Source organism: Clarias gariepinus, chromosome 4 (genome assembly GCF_024256425.1).
Source record: "Clarias gariepinus isolate MV-2021 ecotype Netherlands chromosome 4, CGAR_prim_01v2, whole genome shotgun sequence".
Lineage (NCBI taxonomy): Eukaryota > Metazoa > Chordata > Actinopteri > Siluriformes > Clariidae > Clarias > Clarias gariepinus.
The window spans coordinates 6,103,401-6,127,500 of record NC_071103.1 but is presented as its reverse complement, the minus strand read 5'-3'; the positions used below and the strand labels follow the sequence as shown (position 1 = coordinate 6,127,500).

Here is a 24,100-nt window from a genome sequence, read left to right as displayed (position 1 = left end):
AACGCTTCCGTGGCCTTCTACAAAACCTCAGAGCAGGTGAGGGGAACGAAATGACGAGGCTGCCTACAGATTTCTCCAAACCGTTCTGTTAATGACGAAGCCGTGGTGCAGTGTTGGACAAAACCTCAGAACTGTACAGCAGGACTGAGGGGTCAGGCTGCCTTTTTGACCCTTTGTGTTAATGCTGTACATACTGTAGGAGTGTGTATATGGTGGTAGTGGTGGCTCGGCGGGTTAATGATGTGGGTTACTGTTCAGAAGGTTGCCAGTTCAAGTCCCGACACACCTTCTAATTCCATGGTCGTTCCTGATTTTTATTTCTTTCTGCACTGTAAAACAATGCTAAAGGCGACCAGAATTTGCAATAATCTTCTTTAATCAGTTGATATCGAGATGTATCTGCTACTTATGCTTGTAAAACCGCAGTTGGGAATTAAGACCCTTGTTTAAGGCCCAACAGTGACAACTTGGTAGTGCTGGTGTTTGAACCTGGGACCTTTTAATCAGTAGCCCAACGCCTGAGCTACCCCTGACTCTAACCTGAAGCTCAGTTAATTGGTGATTTATCTAAATGAACTTCTCCCCAGGCAGAGGTAAGTTTTGTTTTTTGCTTTCCTGGGAAGGTCTCCATGAGAGCCAGTTTAACAATCCAAGTTCCAGAACAGCTAATTTTCATGTCTTACAAAAGTTAAACGTACAGTAGATCGCATAAAAAATATTGAAATAGAAAAGTGTGCCCAAACTTTTGACTTGTACTATACTACTGCAGCATTCATCAAACAAACAATGCAAACAAAAGAACAGGCTGACATGGAAATAAAGGAACTGTGAGGAGACGAGGGTTGAGGGAACAGTGGTGCCAAGCAGGAAGACATGGAATGAGCTGACAGGGGGACGAGGGGAAAAAAAGCAAACCATTGGATACAGGAATGATGGAGAAGCAGTGCAGTCTTAGGAGTCATGCGCAAGGGAATGAGTGAAGGAGAGGACAAGGGAATAAAGGAACAGGGGTCTTATGAGTCCAAAAAAGTGCAATCTTACGAGTCACACTACTACCAAAAAACATGCATGAAAAGTCTTCCATCAGTTTGTAATATTCTTTGTTTCTTTTGCTATAAAACTTCCTATAAAAGTTTGTAGAAACCACCGATTAAAAAAAAGAATAATGAAAAAACATATTGGTCCTTCCAGTCCAATATTCATTATTATGGGGACAAGGAGTTGTTGGAACAGTGGTGTGGACCTAGGTCATGCTGAAACCTTATTCACCAAGGAAACAATTTAGGACACACCGATCTATAAAACCTTTGAGGCAATGTGAAAGCAAGGATGGAGCCTCAGGGGGTCACACCACATTAAACAAGCACAAGCACCTAGGAAATGAAGGGGACAAGGGAATAAAGGGGCAACCTTCAGAATCATAATCGTTAAACATTCAGCAAGCAAACAAAGGAAACAATGTTTGTTTGAACATTGGGGATAATGTTCTACGTCATTGACCAAAATAATAGTGGAAGGAAGGGATGAGGGGATGAGGGGACACTGCTGCCAGTTCCTTAAAGTCATACGACTACAATGCAGACGAAGCAGTGATGTCACAAAGGAATACGGTACTGTAAGAAGGGCAAGATGGACAGGTCTCTCAAACCTCGGACATGGTGAGGAAATGAAGGATACTGTGGATGGCCAAAAACGACGTCATTTAGGAGACACACATCTGTAAAACCTCCAAAGCAAATAAAGCAGTTTGTCATGTGTGTGTGTTCAGGTGTGCAGTGTGTTAGAGAGTCTGGAGCAGGAGTACAAGCGGGAGGAGGACTGGTGTGGAGGATCCGATAAGCTCGGGCCGAACTCTGAGACGGATCACGTGACCCCGATGGTCAGCAAACACCTGGAGCAGAAGGAGGCCTTCCTCAAGGTGCATTTGGATGCACACACACACACACACACACACACACACACAATAAAGTCCGAATTGTAATTGTTGTCGAAGATCATATTAAAGGGAAAATTAACATGTGACAGTAAGTGCTGTTCAAGATGATGAAATTGCGAGATGATTTGTATCACTTTGGTTAGATTAAGTTTCCTTCATTACCCATGATGCCCGCTGATGGCGGTGCAGTGGAAGTTACCAGGTATTTATTTATTTACTAGATGTGCCCACTTCGTTCGCATGGAATTTAATTGCACACTCATAAGTGCGTTTTTAAAAGTGTACAGCGCCATCTGTTGAATTTTGGAATGAACTGAAATCTTTGTGTTACTGTGAAATGTGCAGAATAAGGGTGTGTGTGATCGCGTTCATTAAGCAGTCCTACATGCATATTCGCAAATATCTTATATTCGCAAGGACACGCCAACTTTACAGGTTTGGTATATGTATTATATTGTATTATATGCATTTGTTAATTTATTTATGATATGCATTTTTAATCGATGAGCACAATAAATAATTTCTTTTTTTTTAATTCTAATTAAACTTTCAATCAAAATAAAAATTTTATTCACGCCTTCAGGCATGCACGTTGGCACGACGCAACGCAGATGTGTTTATGAAGTACCTGCACAGGAACAGCGTGAACATGCCGGGCATGCTGGCACAGATCAAAGCTCCAGAACAGCAAGTCAAGAGTGAGCGCTCTACACACACACACACACACACACACACACACACACACAGTAGAAAGAGGTAAAGTAAATGAGATCAATCAATAAAAATGTCTGTGTGTGTGTGTGTGTGTGTGTGTGTGTGTAGATATCCTGAACGAGCTGCTGCAAAGGGAGAACAGAGTTCTTCACTTCTGGACGATGAGGAAGAGGAGGCTTGACCAATGCCAGCAGTATGTGGTGTTTGAGCGCAGCGCAAAGCAGGTCAGCAACACACACACACACACACACACACAGGTCATGATATTCTGCTTCTGATATTCTTTCCCCCAACTATTTTGAGAAATCTAAACATTTACAACGTAGGCCAAAAGTTCACTCATATACACAGCATAATTTCCCATGTGTGTTTTTGCACAAAAATATATTTCGCTAAGTAAAAGTTATGGAAGTTTAGTAATTAGGGATCCGGGAATAGGCATGTCCTACACGGGAATCTTCTTCACCGCAACTGCAATTACAGGCCCTGTTCTTACAGCACGGATAATTATAGTCGAGGAGATTCTCTCTGTTCTGAAAACACACACACACACACACACACACACACCACACAGGTACTGTATGAGTGCACTAATATGGCGTTTCTGTTTTTCCACAAATGCACTCTGCTGTTTATGGCTAGCTTACAGCGCGTTGACTTCTGTGTCCCGGGTTTGATTCCTGATTAGTGGACCGACCTCAGACACTATGAGGATAAAGTCTGGGTAAATGATTGAGAGTTGCATCGGAAAGGGGATTCAGTGTGGGGAAAAAACTAAAAAAACTAAAACCCAATACCACAGTAATGAATTGAACCTGGGCGTCCACCCCACAGCCAGGAGCAGCCGTGCCACAGACTGGTGTATCCTCCGTATCCTCATAGTGTTTCTGTTACCTGTAGCTTGTTAGCATTGATCATACTGTAGATGTGTAGTGTTTAACTGCTTATTTTTTATTTTGACTGTTTTTAGATTCTTCTTTATTTAGATTTTTTGTTTTCTTGTTTTATTTATTTGTCTCAGTTACATGTTAGTTTCATTTGTTAAAGTAATTTTTTTATTGGTTTGTTTATAAATTAAAATATTTTGCCTTATTTGTTGTTTCATGCATTTTGTTTGTCAAATTATTATTATTTTGTTTATTTTTTTTTTAGTTTAAGCTATTTGTTAGTTTTATTTAAGGGTTTAATATGTTTGTTAATTTTTGGTTTATTTATTTGTTTAATTTGTTTGTATTTTTTTATTTATTAATTTGTTTGGCTTGTTTGAATTATTTGTTTGTTATTTGTTTATTTAAGTCATTGTTTATTTTTCAGTTATTTGTTTGTTTAGATTCTTTATCAAATTGTTAAAGTAATTTAATGTTTTTGTTTAAAACAAGGTAAAGTTATCTGTTCGTTTAACTTGTTCGTACGTTCTTTCTTTTGCTCATTTATTTGTTTGTTTCTTTTTAAAAACCAGTGTCAGCCTCTCGTTACATCCAGATGTGAAGTTTTTATTTTCAGACATGTGAAGGTATTCAGGACATGAAAAGCTTTTTTTCTTTTTTTTGGTTTTATTATACTGTACGTTTTTCTTTTTCTTGATACGGTGTCCTTTTTCCAGCTTTTTAAAAAATATATATATATATATTCTGTTTAAAAGGAGTCTCCAGTGTAACAGTCAGAGCTAAAACTGTAATTAATAGTGTTGTCTTCAGGACAGAGGGGTTTGTAAGTGGCATTCTGTAATCTGTAACCTGGACTCTTAGGGGGATTGTGTTTATGTTGAGAGCTCCATCTGTTGGCCAACTTCAAAATCTCTCACACACACAGAGACGCACACACAAACACACATAAACACATTCTACATTTTCCCTGTTTTAGGCTCTGGAGTGGATCCATGATACAGGCGAGTTCTACTTGTCCACACACACGTCGACAGGCTCCAGCATCCACCACACACAGGAGCTACTGAAGGAGCATGAGGAGTTTCAGATCACGGCCAAGGTGTGTGTGTGTGTGTGTGTGTGTGTGTGCGTGCATGTGTTTGGTCAGTGACCAGATCAAAATGAATATTGCGCTGCAGAACATTTATCTATAAATCATAATAAGGAAAATACTGTAGGATGTGGTTAGTAAAGGTAGAACACCAGTAAAAAAAAGAGAAATCATATTCGTTTTGGAAAATACAGAACAACAAAAAAAAAGATCCATAAAGAAAAAAATAAAGATAATAGAGTAAGATTTAGAAAACTGGAAATTGAAAGAAGACAAGAAATAGACTAAATTAAACCTTAAAACAGATCACACCAGGGTATTAAACCAGCGATAAGACTGGGCCGGAGCTAAAACACACTCATGGTGCTGTGATAAGAAATCAGTGCACATCTCTCACTCTCATGCTTTTCCCCCTTTCCAGCAAACCAAAGAGCGGGTGAAGCTGTTGATCCAGCTGGCAGACGGCTTTCGTGAAAAGGGCCACTCCCATGCGGGCGAGATCAAGAAATGGGTGGTATCAGTGGACAAGCGCTACCGCGACTTCTCGCTCCGTATGGACAAATACCGCTGCTGTCTGGAAAAAGCGCTGGGGATATCCTCGGATTCCAACAAGGTGATGAGGACACGTGTGTTTATGTGTGTGTGTGTGTGTGTGTGTGTGTGTTAATGTTTATGTGTGGTTTTGTCTGTATGTGTTTGTTTATTTTATGCATGCATATGATATGACCTGTGAAAATAGTGCATGCATCTATTGTGTGTAGTAAATTTAATATTTTAATAATTGCATGAAAACATGCACTGTGTGTCCTTAGAGCAAAGACCTGCAGCTGGACATCATTTCAGCGAGCGTGCCTGGAGCCGAGGTCAGGCTCCGAGATGCCAATCATGAGCTCAACGAGGAGAAGCGCAGGTCGGCTCGGCGAAAAGAGTACGTCTGCTTTCACAAAACACACACACGCACACACACACACACTAAAACGTCCTGAAATAGACACATTACCATATCCTCTGACAGGCTCCCGGACATGAATACCTACAATATAATTTTCATTCCTCGTCAAAGTTAACCACAGCAGTTCGGCCCCTTATAAAATGCACAACCGTTCCCAGCTCTATGGTACTGTGTTTTCTAAAGACTCGCTCAATTGTCAAACAAATCTTGTGCATTCGTGTCTCCTTTGTAGGTTCATAATGGCTGAGCTGATTCAGACAGAGAAGGCCTACGTCCGAGACCTGCGTGAGTGCTTGGACGTGAGTATGGCTATGTTCTCTGCAAAACAGCTTCTACAGTCCTATAGTGAATGGTTTTAAACAGGTTGCTCTATTTATTTAACAAAGTCACATACATCCTCAACCCTGTTACAGTTACTATCTTGCTGTCAAGGAAACTTCACCTTCCAGTGAGAACTGAAGTAACAAGAACTAGCATAATCTGCCATCGTAACGTTGTCAATCCAGTTAAAAAAAAATAATCCCTATATTTATTGGTATTTCAAAAGCATTGGCATACTGTACATCCTGAAAAAGGAAACAATTCTGCCTTCTTAGTAAATACCGACTGTAGCACCTTAATGTGAACTGAAAGACCACCAGACTCAATTTCCCTTGCAAAAGTACTAGCATGCCTAAATATAGGCTAGAAAACTAGCTAGCTCACGCCAGCATCTTATTATTTCATCTATGTTAGCAAAAGTAGCAACACAGCTAAAACACAGCAAAACTATTATAGCATTAACTCTCTCAAAATGAAGAAAAAAAAATATTAATCTACTCCATTTAATTAGCAAAGCGACTGATATGTGTCAGTATATTTTTATTTAATTGGGACCTAATACACTATACCGTGTAATCTGAAAGATTAGTTAGCTGCATGCCTGCAAATGCTAGTTTAGAATAATTAGCCCTCTTAGCCATAGCAACAAGTGAGGTCTAGCTTCTTACTAACAAACCTCACTCCTTGCTGAATTCAAAAGATACACACTGTTAGCAAAAAAAGACTAGCATATCCCAGCATGGCGGGAACTATGGTACTTCCAATTTGTTTTTGAAGAAGCTAGCTGTTAGCTCATACACCCCTGTTAGAAGAAAAACAAGCGTATTCCAGCATACCAAAAAAAGCTGATATATTTTTGTGAAGGAGCTAGTCAAAACAATGTGGTGAAATGAAAGACATTAAAGCTCCATTTGGCTAGCATACTTATCTTTACCGTAGCCTCTTAGCTAATGTACTAGAATAATCTACAGTATATTGTTCAAAGAACTGTTAGATTGCATGGTTTAAGGTGTAGTAAATATACTAGCATACTCAACCTTGTTAGCTTTAAGACTAGCATATTTCAGTGTGCTAAAAAGGAACAACAATATGTGCTAGGAAAATTATAGTAGCATACTTCACCCTTTTAGACTAGCATATTTTCAGTATGCTAAAAATCATGCTAAAAAGGCCAAATTTACTTCATACTTTGGAACTAGCATATTTCAGAGTGCTAAAAACGAACAACAATTCTATTCATGCTAGGAAAGTACTGGCATACTTCACCCCTTAAAACTAGCATATCTTAATATGCTAATAAAGAACAATACTCCTCATGTAAGTACAAATATTAGCATACTACATCCTTTTGAACTAGCATATTTCTGTATACTAAAAAGAACAATACTCCTCATGTTAGAAAAAATACTAGCATGTTACATCCTTTAGAACTAGCATATTTCAGTATGGTTATGCTGCTCCTCATGCTAAATAAAAAAATACTATCGTACTCCATCCTTTAGGACTAGCATATGGAAATATGCTAAAAAGGAACAATACCTCTTATGTTAGAAAAAATACCAGCATGTTACATCCTTTGGAAGAAGTATATTTCACTATGCTAAAAAGACAATACTTATGCTAAGAAAAATATTAGCATACTTCCCCCTTTAGAACTAGCCTACAAAGTGCCCAAAAAACGATAATGCTGCTCCTCATGTTAGAAAAAAATACTAGCGTACTTCATGTACAAAAAACAAAAAAGGATTTAGTCAACCACCTATTGTGCAAGTTCTCCCACTTAAAAAGATGATAAAGGCCTGTAATTTTCATCATAGGTTTATCTCAGAGAGACAAAATAAGAAAATGAAATCCAGAAAATCACATTATAGTTTTTGCAAAGAATTTATTTGCAAATTATGGTGGAAAATAAGCATTTGGTCACCTACAAACAAGCAAGATTCCTGGCTCTCTTCTTTAAGACGCTCCTCCACCTGTATAAATGGCATCTGTTATCAGTTTAAAAGACACCTGTCCATAGTCTTAAACAGTCACACTCCAAACTCCACTATGGCCAAGACCAAAGAGCTGTTAAAGGACACCACAAACAAAATTGTAGACCTGCACCAGGCTGGGAAGACTAAATCTGCAATAGGTAAATAGCTTGGCATGAAGAAATCAACTGTGGGACCAAATATTAGAAAATGGAAGACGTACAAGACCACTGATAATCTCCCTCGATCTGGGGCTCCATGCAAGATCTCACCGCATAGGGTCCAAAAAAATCAAAAGAACTGTGAGCAAAAATCCCAGAACCACACGAGAGGACCTGGTGAATGACCTGCAGAGAGCTGGGACCAAAGTAACAAAGGCTACCATCAGTAACACACTGCGCCGCCAGGAACTCAAATCCTGCAGGGCCAGACGTGTCCCCCTGATTAAGCCAGTTAAATCCTGTATATGTCCAGGCCCGTCTAAAGTTTGCTAAAGAGCATTTGGATGATCCAGAAGAGGATTAGGAGAATGTCATATGGTCAGAATGTCATATGGTCTCCTTGGAGGAGAAAGAATGCTGAGTTGCATCCAAAGAACACCATACCTACTGTGAAGCATGGGGCTGGAAACATCATGCTTCCCGGCTGTTTTTCTCCAAAGAGACCAGGACGACTGATCCGAGTAAAGGAAAGAATGAATGGGGCGATGTATCGTGAGATTTTGAGTAAAAACCTCCTTTTGTCCGCAAGGGCATTGAAGATGAAACGTGGCTGGGTCCTTCAGCATGACAATGATCCCAAACACACCGCCCGGTCAACGAAGGAGTGACTTCGTAAGAAGCATTTCAAGGTCCTGGAGTGGCCTGGTCAGTCTCCAGATCTTAACCCCATGGAAAATCTTTGGAAGGAGTTGAAAGTCCGTGTTGCTCGGCGACAGCCCCAAAACATCACTGCTCTAGAAGAGATCTGCATGGAGGAATGGGCCAAAATAGCAGCAACAGTGTGTGAAAACCTTGTGAAGTCTTCTGAAAACGTTTGACCTTTGTCATTGCCAACAAAGAGTATATAACAAAGTATTGGGAAGAAATTTTGTTATTGACCAAATATTATTTTCCACCATTTTTTGCAAATAATAATAATTTTTTTTTTGTCTGTCATAGTTGATGTATACCTATGATGAAAATTACAGGCCTCTCATACAGTTGGTCGCTGACGAAATACTTTTTTGCACCACTTTATTTTAGTGTACTAAAAAGGACAATATTCTTCATGTTAGGAAAAAATATTAGCATACTTCACCCTTTAGAACTAGCATATTTAAGTATGGTAGAAAAAAATAACAATACTCCTTTATGCTAGGAAAAATACAAGCATACTTCACCCAAAAAAGTGCTTCACAAAGTACAGTACAGTGATACTCCTCTTTTTCGAACTGTTAATGCGTTAGCTTTATCATGTTATATGAACTAGCATACGATTTTCCCACCGTAATCATATTGATGGACCTATTGTAACAACTAGTGTACTCCACCTTGTAAGACATTTGTGTAGTGACCTACACACCCCACCCGTTATCATGGAAACCATCATGGCATTTTAGGCCATTAAACGCTATCACAACAGCATCTATTTAGAAAGCCGTCTATAATTAGGTTGTCCACTAGAAAGACATTTTTAAATACCACTTTAATATTTGACTTTCTTTAGACGAATGGAAGGAAAAAAACAAAAACAAAGATGGAGTAGAATAGTGTTATAAATGTAACATAACAATAAGAAGCCCTGTTTGTTGCAGACGTATCTTTGGGAGATGACTAGCGGTGTGGAGGAGATCCCAGCAGGGATCGTCAACAAAGAGCACATCATATTCGGCAACATGCAAGACCTCTATGAGTTCCACCATAAGTAAGTGTCCTTTAAAGCCTAATGTGTACTCAGTTTTACAAAAAAAAAAAAACTTTTTGTTGTAACCTGTTCATTTGATTATTCACTTCGCAGCATTTTCCTGAAGGAGCTGGAGAAATACGAGCAGCTCCCTGAAGATGTTGGACACTGCTTCGTCACGTGGGTGAGTGTGCAGTGAGAGAATTCGGCCGAAACTTCTGATTTGCCGCGTAGATTGCTAGACTGCTCTAGAATTTCGTGGTTGGAGGATCTTCCTTCCGACCAATCAGAATGGAGACTTTAGCAGAGCATGGTAAGTCTAACGCAGTTGTCGTCTTCTCCAGGCGGACAAGTTCCAAATGTACGTGAACTACTGTAAGAACAAGCCGGACTCCACTCAGCTCATCCTGGATCACGCCAGCTCTTACTTCGACGTAAGTGTATTGTTGCTACGTGTGTTCTTAGCTACGTTGTCTTAGCTACACTATGCATGATTAGCACACCACACCATGAAACGACCCGGATGACCCCGCGGGGATGACCCCGCCTATAACGAGGGGTAAAGGGTCAGACCTTTTATCGTCATGGTTTGAACATGAGGTCGGACTGGTACTCATGCTCGTGCCACAAAAGTTCTCAATTTTACTTTATCTGAATTCAGGTGCATAAGTTTGTGCACCCTTTTGAAAGTATTTTATATTTGGTTAAAAAAAAAAAAAAAAAAAAGCTAACTTTGTTTTTTGTGTGTCTTCGCCACCTAGTGGTGGACTTTTCCTGTTGCCAGTCTTTTCTCCGTAGTGTCCTTTATGTTTGAAGAATATTTTTAAGGTTATTTCTGGCATATAAATTAGTAGCAAAAGGTGTGACTTGTTGGTGATGACATGGGCCTAGAATGTGACAACCTTTTTTTGTTTTTGTTTTTTCCTTATGATTTGAATTTATCTATTTTTATTTTGTAATATAGATTTTTTTGAGGGGGGTTATTTTAAAAGTGCAGAAGGCAACAGATGATACTTATTGCACTTGACTGAAGCTAATAATTTGTACTCTTTGTGCAATGTGAGTTTTTGCACTGCTCGTGTGACAGATGCCTGCCGTTAAGCCTTTAAGGTGATGCCGTCTGACTCCGAAAGCTCACTCCATCTGGAGGAGAACGTAATCGAGACCTCACCTGCCAATCATCCCAGCACCGACGCCCCATCTGACCTGCTGGCTCCGCCCCATGCTGCTTATCTCTCTGCTATTTTTGGATAGCGCTGCTGTTGGTTTCAGTTTGCCTGTATTTCTTTTTGACATGAATTTTTTTTCGTGTGTGCGTGTGTGTGTGTGTGTGTGTGTGGGTGTAGGAGATCCAGCAGAGACACAGGCTGGCGAACTCCATCTCCTCCTATCTCATTAAACCTGTGCAGAGAATCACCAAGTACCAGCTGCTCCTCAAGGTGGGTGGGCCAGACGATGCTCCCAAGCTGTGTGTGTGTGTGTGTGTGTGTGTGTGTGTGTGCCTGCTGAAGATCAACAACACACACTTCCAACTGTTCTAGGAAACACTAAATCTGCCCTAATCTCATCACTATGAGTCTTATTGTTTTATTAGGTTTATCCCTCTGCGCTGCTGGATCCTCAAACTTGATTGGCTAGAAGGTGTTGATTAATCATCTATAACAGCAGTGTGTGTGTGTGTGTGTGTGTGTGTGTGTGTTTGTAGGAGCTCCTGACCTGTTGTGAGGAGGGCAAAGGGGAGATCAAGGACGGCCTGGAGGTCATGCTGAGCGTGCCCAAGAGAGCCAACGATGCCATGCACCTTAGCATGTTAGAAGGTCAATGCAGCATAGACCCACACACCCACACACACACACACACACATACTGTACACACAAGCACACTTACTGTGCACATAAACACACAAAAAAAACACACACTTTCCCAATGCATAAAATGTTGTTCAAATCTCTCTCTCTCTTTTTTTTTTACTATTCTGTCTTTGTCTCTTCCTCTATCGTTCTAACTCATTCTCTTCTTTTCGGGTTCCCTCTGTCCATCTCTCTTTCTGTCTGTCTGTCCCTTTTTCTCCCCACCTTCCTTCCTTGATTTCAAATTTCATTTCTGTCCCCATTTCTCTGCTTCTCCATCCTCATTTCTTTCCATTGCTCCATTTTTCTTTCTCTCTTTCCATGTCGATTCTTATTGCTCTTTATTCTTTTTTGCACCTCTCTCCCTCTCTCTCCCTCTCTCTCTTTCTCTCTCTCCATCTCTCTCTCTCTCTCTGCAGGTTTCGATGAGAATCTTGAGTCTCAGGGCGAGCTCATCCTGCAGGAGTCGTTCCAGGTGTGGGACCCGAAGACGCTGATCCGCAAGGGCCGAGAGCGTCACCTCTTCCTGTTCGAGATGTCGCTGATCTTCAGCAAGGACGTCAAAGATTCCAACGGCAGGAGCAAATACCTCTACAAAAGCAAGCTACTGGTACGGTCGCTTTCCCGCGTTCCTCAGGTTAAGTTTATGCGAGTGTGCAGGAACTTGTGACTGTCACTATCCAGTCGAAGATGAAAGAAGTGCACATGGAAGTGCACACATTGGTGATTTTGCTTGAAAAAGCTTAAACGCTACCCAAAATTGTACAGTTTGTGAAACCAGATAGCGAAACCTAAACGAAGCGTGTAAATGAAGACGCACCTCTTTCTCTCTCTCTCTCTCATACTCTCCTAGACCCTTGAACTGGGAGTGACGGAGCACGTGGAAGGAGATCCGTGTAAATTTGCACTCTGGGTCGGACACACGCCTACCTCCGACAACAAGATCGTCCTGAAGGTGGGCGTCGGCTTTCGGGCCCCTGAAACCATCTGCTGCTGCTTGACTTTTTCTGTACCCAATAACTTTCAGGAGTTTTCTGCACAGTGTTTGTGCTCTTATGTAACTCAGAAGTGGGGCAGCGTGGGCTAAAGCCATGATAAGACGGATGAGTCATATTTAAATGTGAACGTGTACACACACAAACACACACACACACACACGCACACACACACGGTGCTATGATGGACACATCCTATGCGCCTGTATACTCAAGTCTGCATTGTTAATTGAAAAGTAAAGTTTGTGTGTGTGTGTGTGTGTGTGTGTGTGTTTTGTACTTGCAGGCCTCCAGTATAGAGAATAAGCAGGAGTGGATCAAACATGTGCGCGAGGTGATTCAGGACCGGACCGTTCACCTGCGCGGGGCCTTGAAAGAACCCATACACATCCCCAAAACCACCACAGGGGCAAAACCGAAGGGAAGAAGGTACATCATCTCAACTGTCTCACTGCACGCGAGGATAGAGCGAGATGATGGTTATGTAGATATATAAACAATTTTCTTTTAATTTTGACTGACGGCTGTCTTATCCAGTCACAGAGAGGGGGAGGACCTGGACAGTCAGGGCGATGTAAGCAGCCAGCCAGACACGATCTCCATCGCATCCCGCACCTCCCAGAACACCCTGGACAGTGACAAGGTGAGTGTGAGGACACACTGGCCGAAATAAAACCCAGTGATGACGCAGTCACGGGATAAAACAATAACTCTTGGAAAGGGAAGGGTGTGTGTTGATGGGTACGAACTTGTTCAGGTGAAAAAAGACACACACATCGTGTTTGTAGACCGTGTCCAGATGCATTCTGCCTAAAAGCGAATTAGACGTGATGGCTGTGTTATGGTGGATGTCCGCATGTGTCTATAATATAACAAGCCGCAGTCGTCGAGCGGGCTGAGCACCTGGAGACAGAGTCGTTGCCGTCGCTGGAGTTTCTCCTCGCAGCACAGACGTTCTTCCACCCACTCCCTGGCTCAGCTCGCCTCTCCCACAGACTTGTTTTTGTCACCCGATCGCCATCGCAAGCCTTCCAGCCTGCGCACACACACACATGTTCAGCCTCCTGTGTGCACAAACCTAATTAAATGCACACACCTACTGTAGACACACACATTAATAAACATGCACTAGGTGATTCGCTTGCTATTGCAAATCTAATGTACGCAATTCCACACCTATATAGGTATAAATGTTTCCTGCTTTCTTTTACACACACACACACACACACACATACACACAGAGACATGAAATGAAATGATTCACTGACTCAAACACTCAAACAAAGAAACTTTTCTTGAACTGATTCAGTGGTTTAAATACAGAATCTCATCTATGAACAAAATAATTCACTTTTTAAACGGCGAAGTATACTGCAAAACCTTTAACGGCGAAGTATACTACACGGGTTGTTCAGCCATGTTAAGTGTGATTCCAAACCAGAGGGAGTGAAAATGTTTATATCAAAGGAAGCTGCCAACAGCGTAGGGAACGAGTGAACAACGGGGCTTCACTTCATCGGGAAAAGGGAACGAAAAATTTTCCATAAGTCACTGTCTCACATGAGTGTAAAAAAAAATAAAAAATCTCGAAAAGGCTCGAAAAAGGATTTATATATTTGTTTTCCTTATTATCGAGGATGACATGATACTAATGACACAATCATTTAAATGATAATTTATTAAGAAATCTAGCTAGTAATTTGTAAAAAAAAAAAATCTGTGTACATCTTAAATAAATTATTATTATTATTATTATTATTTATACTTATTATTATTTAGTTATTTACAAGTTATACATGTTTTAATCGCATATATTTTATAATAGTTTTTGTTTTAATAAATATTTAATATTAAATGTCCATAGTGTAAAATTCCCTTTATTGACTTTCCCTACGGACGGAGCACCCTGTGAAGTACACTTCGTAATGGAACGCAGCTAAAACGAATATTTGACTCAAACATAGAATCTCGTTCACAAAGGAAATGATTCACTGATTCGTTTGACCAAATTAATTAAGCTTATTGACCTCCTTTATCATTCCCTTTAATTTTTTTTATTCCATTTTTTTTTTTTAATGTCTTCATGAATGCATACAGCTGAATTATGGACTCAGCAATCCCACATCAGTACCGCGCTGGTCAACACACCTCCTTGACGAGGTGAAAAGGTCAGGGCCAGCTGTACACGCCGTATACGCACGGTTTTAATTAGCCTCCCGCTCCTTTAAATGGCTTTGCCGTCTCGGAAAGCGTGTGATGCTGTCGCCGCGGCGACACTGAGACGTGTCATCAGCCTCCAACAGCATGCTGAAGGACCAGGCAGCGAGAGCAGATGACGGAGAGGAACGCTGTGTTCCTTTGCCTTTGGCTTTCCCGTCACCATGTGTGTGGATGCGAGTTTGTAAAGCTTACAGGCTTAGATTTTGTTGATATTTAATGTGGATCCAAGAAAGCGAAGATATGGAGTGTAAAAGCTCAGCATCTGTGGCACACCTCCTCTCATCGCTGGCTATGCCACACTACCAGTGGGTATGTTGTTGACTCAAAGATGATTTATGATTCACCGACTTATTTTATTTGGTGTTCATTACACTGAAATCATTTTTAGTATGTGTACTTTTTCATTTTAAACAAACACATCATGTGATTTTTCTCTTCTTAAATGCTGTGCTAAAAATGTAGCTTTTATACCGGATGATTTTAAGGTTGCAGGATGTTATAATGTGTAATACGGCTTAAGGAACATTTGTCAATCCGGTCAAGATTCCATGCACACACACTTCTTCACACCGAGGGGATGTTTAAAGTGTCCAGTGCACCTACTGACATGTAGGAAACACGAGAGAACCTGCCGGAGAACCTGCAGGAAACATACAGACAGTAACCTGAGATTAGCACCGATCCGAGATAACCTTTTTGCTACATAAATCCTCGCTTGCTGTTTTCTGCAGCTGTCTGGTGGCTGCGAGATGACGGTGGTCATCCACGACTTCATGGCCAGTAACGGCTCAGAGCTGAGCGTGAGGCGAGGTCAGACCGTCGAGGTCCTGGAGAGGTCTCAGGACAAACCCGACTGGTGCCTGGTGCGCACCACCGACCGCTCGCCTGCCCAGGAAGGCTTGGTGCCCGGTGCCATGCTCTGCATTGCCCACTCCCGCAGCAGCATAGAGATGGAGGGAATCTTCAACCATAAAGGTAAGATGGATGGATTTTTTTCAAGTCAAGTCAGGGTTTTTATTGTATATCTTTCGAAGTACTGGTACGGCTGCTAGTTTTCATTCCATCCAAGCAAAAAAACAAGTGGTTGGAACGGTATTTGGTCCCTGATTTCTGCATGGATGGTTAGAATGAAAAACCTTCAGCCGCACCGGCTCTATGTCCAGAACAATGGACACCCCCTTTTGCTTTATTTAATGACATGACTCAATTTTGTGGTGTTTGATGTTCCACCCTTTTGACCCCATAATGGCTTGGGTAAAGTCCAGTCTTGAAAAAAAAAGTATTCCATCATTCCCAAGCCCGAGGGGCTGTCTGTACAGACAGGTCCTTACTGGTGGAGTAGGATTCCAGCTGTTTCACTGATGACTCAGGCTGCCAACCTTCAGTAGTCTAATTACTCTCCACATTCAGTGTAGGTTTAAAAGCAGGTTCAGGGAATTTTGGTGATCTGTCTTCTATGATCTATGATTAGCAGTTTTGCTTGTTGGATAGTCGATAAGACAGTAGACCTGCTCAGGTATTTTTTGTACTACATATGATAAATTAATACACATTTCATTTATTTTTTTATTTTTTTTAAGTGAAGCTTTTGTTTGTATTGTAATAACACTGTGCCGTTGCGAATGGTTTGCTGGCAGGGGTAAAAAAAAGAAAAAAGAAAGATCCATTTTCAAAATAACTACTAATCATTACAGATTCATATGTTGATTAGCTTATTTTGCATTTTTATCCGGGGGTGGGGGGGGGGGGGGGACGACACAAGACATCATAAATACACAGTATTTTTAGTCAATGATATCATACTGAGAATCAAAGAAGTAAAAATGTCTATAAATACAGATCTATAATGTGTACCCTGTATATAAATGCTGTCCTTGCAAGCTCATGCTTAATAAGCACTTCTGTCCACACTTTCCAGTAGGATTCCAGCACTGTACTGTCATGCCGGTGAGTCACAGTACATCGTGTAAAATACTCTGCTTGCTCAGACGTTTCAAACAAAGAGAAAGTCAGGTGCGTTAATTGCTACTCTTTCCAGGCTTAGACATGTGGGGTCAGCTCTAAAGGGATGACTGGACTGCCACTGTGATAAAGCTATTGCGTGTGAGGGTTTCCTATTCACTGTCGCTCACAATGCGGGAAAGAATCAAGGTCTGACTAAGACCTTTTTCTTCCCTTTATAGTACTTTTCTAGCAGAGCTTGTTTTTTTTTTCTTCCTCTCATTTATTATCCAGGCGTTCTAGATCTAGATAGATCTTTAATTTGGGGTATGTTTATAGTTCACATTTTCAGAGATAATAGAAAAATGCAATAATTAGAATATTTTAGAATGATTTAAAGACAGGATCATACTGTAGTAGCCCTTGGGTGGCAATTCTGCCATTACCTAATTTCCTGATACTAATTAAATATCTGCTTTTAGGGTTCAGATTGTATTTCATATTATAAAGAAACAACACATGGAAGCTTAAAGTGTAGACATATATATTATTTCTCAGCCAGCTCTTATTATTCCTCTCTGTGCAATGACATGAAGTTATCCATTCACTTATGTTTTGAAATTAGATAAAAGTATAAAATCACAATAAAAATAAAATGCTTATTTATACACTATATAGAGCATAGGACCAATATGGTATAGGGACCATGGTACAGTACAGTACCAGTATTTTTTAACAGTATCATGGTACTTATTTCCTGATATAGTACACCACACTATGGTACATGGTTCTTTCATGGTACATACTTTGTTTAATCAGGTAATGTACTATAGTTTGGTACCCGGCTCTACCATGTACTGTACAATGGTACTGTGGAACACATACTTAGGATAATAATGATATTATAAAGCTAGTATGGTACCATTTTATGGATAAAACGTTTAATTAATTACTGTATGTATACGAAACTCCTATTATTACATACAATAATATGGTACTACATATGTACTATACCATTCCAGAAGTATGTACTAACATATCCAATATGGTACAGTTTTGTATAAACATACTGTACCATGAAATTTGGTAACCACTGTGGTAAGTACCATTTTATTCACCAAATAATGATACTACACACCATAGTACTACCACGTTACACACTGAAGTGCCACAGTACCCAACCTGGTACTATGGTGCCCACCATGGAAATGTGTAGAGCACCACAGTAATTTGGTCTATTATGGTACTATAGCCATAAAAAAATATGTTACACGTCATAGTAAAATTTCTTGTGAGGATCCACCTAAAAACCTCTGGTCTAACACTGGAGTTTCTTCATTATATAATCTGACATGGAGAACATGGAGATGTGGAGTCTTACGTAACTGTGGGAAAGCTAATGGAAAGACCCAGTACCTGTTAACACCAAAAAAAAAAAAGGAGGTCCTGTATTGAGGTAATTAGAGACAAATTCAGGCCATATGAAATGAATTCGGTGTCACAGAAAGCTTAAAGTAGTGAAGGATTTCAAAAAAGTGAAGAACCACATAATCAGTGGACTCCTGCAGGATCTTGACCTTGTGCAGAGTTGAAGAATTGTTGACTCTGTTGACTAGTTAATTTTTCATACCCTGACATTTTCCTCATTTACAGTACAAACATCACAGCTGTGAAAAGCAATGACGAACTTGTAGAATGTCCAGTGTTCATTGGCGTTGCAAGTTGTCCATGACTCGCCTCCTTAATTAACAACCACCTTACAACCCTGAAAGTATACAAGGCATTTCAGAGTGCAGTTTTACATTATCAGAATCAGAAAAATGGGGTTTCAAATTTCAAGTTCTTATTCTGTCACTGAAAGACTATATATCTCCTGACTGTGGTCGTGGGAAGGGTCATAGATCGTGCTCTCTTAGCAAGTTACAGTAAGTATTTATAGAATGTGTAAAAAGAGACAGTCCTGGAACGCTCTGGAACGTCGCATCAAGTTTTCGGACAACTGGAGTGCAGTGGCGTATGATTCATGCTCGTCGCTCTGTGGAACCAAAGTCGAGTTCTTCCCTGAATGTTGATTGGTGCTGGAAGGAGTGGCAAAGGAGCCTTGTGTGTGTTCATTGAGCAACAGGAAGAAGCCCTACTGGCCACAGCCCAGGCACAGGAACCAGCCAAACACACCCTTCAACAGGGGAAGCTTTGTGCTCCTCACTATGCCATTACTATATTCCCGTGCCATCACTCGTCAGAGAGGCACTTGTCTGTGGAGGTGAAATGCTCCTGTGACCTGATATTACCCAAATTTACCAGTCTAATTCGATCTAGTTTAATACTTAGTTACCACCACCTCTCTTCACAAGAAAGAGCCATCAATAAGTATTCAACAGGTTCGAAAATGGTTTCCAAAAACAAGCGGTATCATGAGGGTTTAATGGCTTTAAGTCATTTGGGATTCTTCACTCGTTGCTGCAGTGACATGGAAGACACTTACAAACTTCACTCTACTGTTTTTTACCAGCTAAAGTAGTAGTTGACAACATCAAGTATATGAACTTTGATTTAGAACTTTACAAGTCCTGGTCTTGTGAGCCAATGGACCCCAAGTAGGTGGGACTGTGCTTAACTTGTGGAAAAAGTCTGTCTGCCTGCTAGGATACTCTTGTAGACACTGTTGGAACCTATGACAAAATTGTGGAATGCCTACCATTGTTTTACACAGACTTCTATGAATATATTCTCAGAACTGCAAGAAAAAAAATGGCAAATGAACCATCCTTCAAAAGTTCAAAAGACCTTCTGCTCGCCTAAAATGGTTATCTGGATCAAGCTCAACCTAATCAAAGCCTACTGGATCTGGGATATTATGGCTAGATATCTAAATGCCAGTTTAGAAGGCAACCATGTAAAGGAAAATGCTGGCGTGGGAAGCATCACTACAAATTTAGAGAAAAATTAGGAAAGCAGATTTGATTTAAAAATGTATTGCTGCAGTAGAAGATGTCTCGTTCCTTCCCCTTCTCTTCCTCCTCATCTTATTTCTCTTCAGCAACCACCTCTTTCTCTCTCTCCCTACCTCTCTCTCTCCCTCCCTCCCTCCTTCTCTCTCTCTCTCTCTCTCTCTCTCTCCCTCCCTGCCTTTCTCCCTCCCTTCATCTCTCAACTCAGCACAACCCTTCACTTTGCTCTCGCATTCCTATTCCTTCCTCCATCCGTTATGTTCAGTCTGCAGTTAAGCTATTCAGTATACGCCGTGCTCCCAAACCTTCTTCGAGCATGGCACACAGCCTGAGCTCACTTTTATCCTTAGGTCCTATGTATCATCTTAAATCAGCAAGTGGACACACAGAAAATTGCAAGGTCTGGCTTCTGGATTTGGGTACGTACCATGGACTTGACTGCTCAACCTCCTTTTATGTTTAACATTACCTTAGTGTGTAGTTTTTTTTTTATTATTTAACCATTGGTCTGTTTACTGATGTTCAGGATTTCTTTCAGTCGTCATTAATTTATCAGTTCGGGTATAGGTATACAGTATATACACTCTTTTCCATTTGCCCCATCTGAGCCAGCCCCATTCTCGCCTATTATTGTTGTGCATTGTATGTTGTTTGACTTGATATACCTCCAGGGGGTCTATGGTACATTCCTCGCATTGCTCTCTACATCTCTGTTTGTAGAACATACACTAAGTTCGGCAGGCGATTTCAGACAAGCCAATATTTCGGACTGTAATTGGAAGTTCATTCATTAGACAGCTTGCTTTTTATATCTGAAGGAGACATAAAAACAAGAAAATAAATCAGTGTCATGGGTGCTGGTTTATTTGCAGCGCATGGATTAAGTAACTGGGTCATCTCTGTTGATTCAGCATGGATTGCTCTTCTGCTTTTTGCAAAGGGAACATCCCAGTATTAAAACGGTTAAGCTTAGAACAGTTGGTGCATAAAGGGGTGTTTTATGAAGGTCTATAAAGAAAATGAAGCAGAAATCTTTATTTAACTGACGGTCCGCTAGATCTTAAGCTGCTCACTACCTGACCTTCTTTCACACCCCACAGGCCAAGAATGTGCCATGACTATTCACTCCGTCATAAATCGAGGTGGAAGAGGCAGGACAAGTCCCTGTGTCATGTTAACATGAAGCTTTAAACCAGGGGCTTCAAAGGAGGTCAGTCCTCATCAAAGGACGGCGCCGGAGAAACACACATACCTTCGCCCAATTAGCTGCTTTTGTCAAACACAACATAGCTTATGGATCCGTCCTCAGTTGTGTAGAAGCGTTCGGCTGAATCGACAGAACTGTAAACCACTAATTGGGGTTTACCGTCAAGGTGTTCGAGACACCAACAGATAAAAAGTCTAGGGTCGCGTGGATGTGGCCAAAAATATACTTTGATATCTGTGTCTGAAGAAAACATAATTGCATCGTAGTCAAAATAACATGGAAATGTTTGTCTTTAGGGTACGTTTTGACCTCGTCTTGGCCTGCGAAAATTGTGCAAACAAACAAAGCAACAAGAAGTTTGCATCATGAAGATGTTTTCAATCTACAATGTCTATATGTTTGATTGGATAAACCGTGGCAAAACAACTAATCTGCTGTTTTGCACGCGAACCAACAGTAATTTAACAAAATAGTAATTTATTTTGTCATTGATGTTACTGATGACGGGTGATGAGACGTGAGTGATTTAGATAATAAAAGTGGAACTCATTTCCTGTTGAGGTTCTTAGCATCTTAGCATGAAACTTTTGCATGTATCTTAACTCTTTATGCAAAAGTTTCATAAACTATCCTGGTTACTAAGAATATAGTTAAATGTGTAGCTTAGTCTATAATAATGAAACAGTAGTGATACTGAACCGTGATACTGGGAAAATTATGACTTCCTTATGTAAGCTCTTACTCACTTACTCACCGTCTATACCGCTTTATCCTGTAGGCGACTTGGAGCCTATCCCAGGAGGGCACTAGGCGGGGTACACCCTGGACCTTCACAGGTCACACTTATGTAAGCATTATAGATAATATTTTTTATTTAAAAAATTTAAATAAATAAAAAGCCCCCAAATGGACAAACATACGTCACTGAACTTTACGGGGGTTTTCATTTTACGGCTTCAGCATCGCTTCCAAAAATAACTGACCCCAAAGTCTGGTTTCTTGTTGATCTTGGAGAATGCATGCGTTCCGGACTCAGGAACCGTGCCTGAGTCAGCTGGAAAAAGGTGGACTCGAGCATGGTATGGCTTACTCGGGCATGGATCAAATCAAATATGAAAGCTAATCGTACCTGAACATGCAGTATCCGCTCAAGGCATACAGCTAAGTACCCTAGTGGAAGTAGAGACATCGTAGGTAAAATATCAATTCAGTGAAAATAGAAGTTCTCCATTTATATTTTCACATAAGTAAAAGTGCAAACGTCTTCACATTCAAATGTACATAAGTATTGAAAGTAGTGAGCGAGTATTAGCTCACTGTATCCTTAAAGTTATAGGAAAAGTATGTAAATCTCTTATTCTCTTTCCCGGTCTCGAACTCACATTTTACTTTCTTTTCTTTTTTATGATAAAAACCATTCATACATTTTTTTATTTTATTTATTTTTTCCAAATTTTCTCCCCAATATTAGTCGTAGCCAATTCCTCCCCGTCACTAGGGGGCTCCCACATTAAGGCTGCTACTACCACTCAGTCGAGAGGGCGAAGACTATCCCGTCAACAAACCGCATCTTTTCAAACTGCTCGCTCACCCACCATTAGGGTCGGAGTAACACACTCGGAGGAAAGCGCTAGCCGCTCCTTCCATGTGCGCGAGCTCACAGGCGCCCCTGATTGGCTGTAGAGCCGTGATTAATGTGGGAGCACAAGTACCTCTCATCCCTCCCCTCTGAGAGACCTCGGCCAATCAGCTCTCTCTGTGCCTCCGGCTGTGAGAGGAAAACAGCATCACCCGGGGTTCGAACCAGCGATCTCGGATGATAGGGCGAGCACTTTACCACTGCGCCGCTCGGAGCTATTTATTTCCTTTTTTTTATTATTATTATTATTATTATTGATTTTTCTGTTAGCAAAAACCAACATTTCTTATAGAGTTATTATACGGGCTTTTAATTGTTAAATATATTTAACATCCAAATCGTTTGTTAGCATGACAGCAAAGTGTAGTCCCATAGTTTCACATTGTATTGTAATTGTTTTTTTAATTGAAGCATTCTTATTAATAAATTAGCATGGTTTTAGTTCCTTTAATATTGGTAACTTTTACTTTATACTTTCTTTAGACATACTTTTTACTGGAATATATTTCTACTTTTAGTAGCAGTTGGAAACACCAACAAAGGTCGCCTTGCTAATAACCGACACCTTATGTCTTCTTACGTACAGGATGTATAAGCAATTTGTGAACAGTTTGGACACTTTCCTCAATCTGACAATCTAGATTTCTTCATAAAGACCCTTTTAGCAAGTGTGATCTTGCTTTACACTTATTTTTTTTATATAATAATATATATAATTTCTTTTCCATCATAAAGTGATATTACAAAAAAATACAAGTAGGTATTTCAGGGCTTTTCCCCTGCTTTAGACAGATGCTTGTTCATTTGGAATTGACTGATGGAGGAAGACCTCATTAGCACATATGAATAGAGGCTTTTGTTTCTCAGGTCACTGCATATGCAGTACCTTTGGCTGCGAGTGAATGATGTCCTTTCTCTTACATGCTTTGATCCTGTGAAGTTCACACACACACACACACACACACACATTTGTATGCATGAACATAAGTGCATGTAACATTCGCCTTGCTTGGACCTGGCTTGTGTTATTTGTGTTGTGTTATTTTGGCTGATGTTCTGTGTGTGTGAAAAAGTTCAGAGGTCACTGTTACAGGGGTCAAAGCGACGTTTCAAATCACAGAGCACAACAGCTGAAAGCATATCATCACGCTGGCGTCTCTGTTTACGGGGCTTGACTGTCAAACGCGCAACGCAGCTGTAAGTCCAGGGTGGTGTTCAATGTGAGATATAATAATAATAATAATAATAATAATAATAAAAATAATAATTTAGATGGTGCAGATGAAGGAATTGCGTGAATTAGATGTAGTGTTACCATGAAAGACATTAAACTCACTTTACTACAGCTGCAGTTCTCCACATGACCTCATTTAAGGTCTTCATAGATGAAATACTATATATTTAGGAAAAATATTCTATAAAAGTTAATTATAAAAATTATAAAAATTATTATCATATACACTGCCCAGCATAAAAAGTCACTACTTAGATTTAACAAAGCAAATAGATAAGAACCTTCCATTAGATATTTACTGCAGTA

At 40.3% G+C, this 24,100-nt stretch overlaps 1 protein-coding gene across 2 annotated transcripts in view; it reads left to right on the top strand.

Moving 5' to 3' along the window:
* Window positions 1-24,100, top strand: part of triob (trio Rho guanine nucleotide exchange factor b) — a 115,897-nt gene that overhangs the window by 69,255 nt on the left and 22,542 nt on the right. For both annotated transcript variants that reach the window (XM_053493967.1, XM_053493968.1), the window contains 18 exons: window positions 1-36; window positions 1,769-1,918; window positions 2,520-2,634; window positions 2,759-2,874; window positions 4,514-4,636; window positions 5,049-5,240; window positions 5,440-5,555; window positions 5,812-5,878; window positions 9,669-9,778; window positions 9,872-9,941; window positions 10,102-10,191; window positions 11,104-11,196; window positions 11,463-11,574; window positions 12,027-12,217; window positions 12,461-12,562; window positions 12,889-13,031; window positions 13,140-13,245; window positions 15,554-15,797. The exon at window positions 1-36 is cut by the window's left edge and continues 156 nt beyond it. In XM_053493967.1, coding sequence (XP_053349942.1) covers window positions 1-36; window positions 1,769-1,918; window positions 2,520-2,634; window positions 2,759-2,874; window positions 4,514-4,636; window positions 5,049-5,240; window positions 5,440-5,555; window positions 5,812-5,878; window positions 9,669-9,778; window positions 9,872-9,941; window positions 10,102-10,191; window positions 11,104-11,196; window positions 11,463-11,574; window positions 12,027-12,217; window positions 12,461-12,562; window positions 12,889-13,031; window positions 13,140-13,245; window positions 15,554-15,797 — 2,176 coding nt within the window. The remainder of the gene's footprint in view (window positions 37-1,768; window positions 1,919-2,519; window positions 2,635-2,758; window positions 2,875-4,513; window positions 4,637-5,048; window positions 5,241-5,439; window positions 5,556-5,811; window positions 5,879-9,668; window positions 9,779-9,871; window positions 9,942-10,101; window positions 10,192-11,103; window positions 11,197-11,462; window positions 11,575-12,026; window positions 12,218-12,460; window positions 12,563-12,888; window positions 13,032-13,139; window positions 13,246-15,553; window positions 15,798-24,100) is intronic.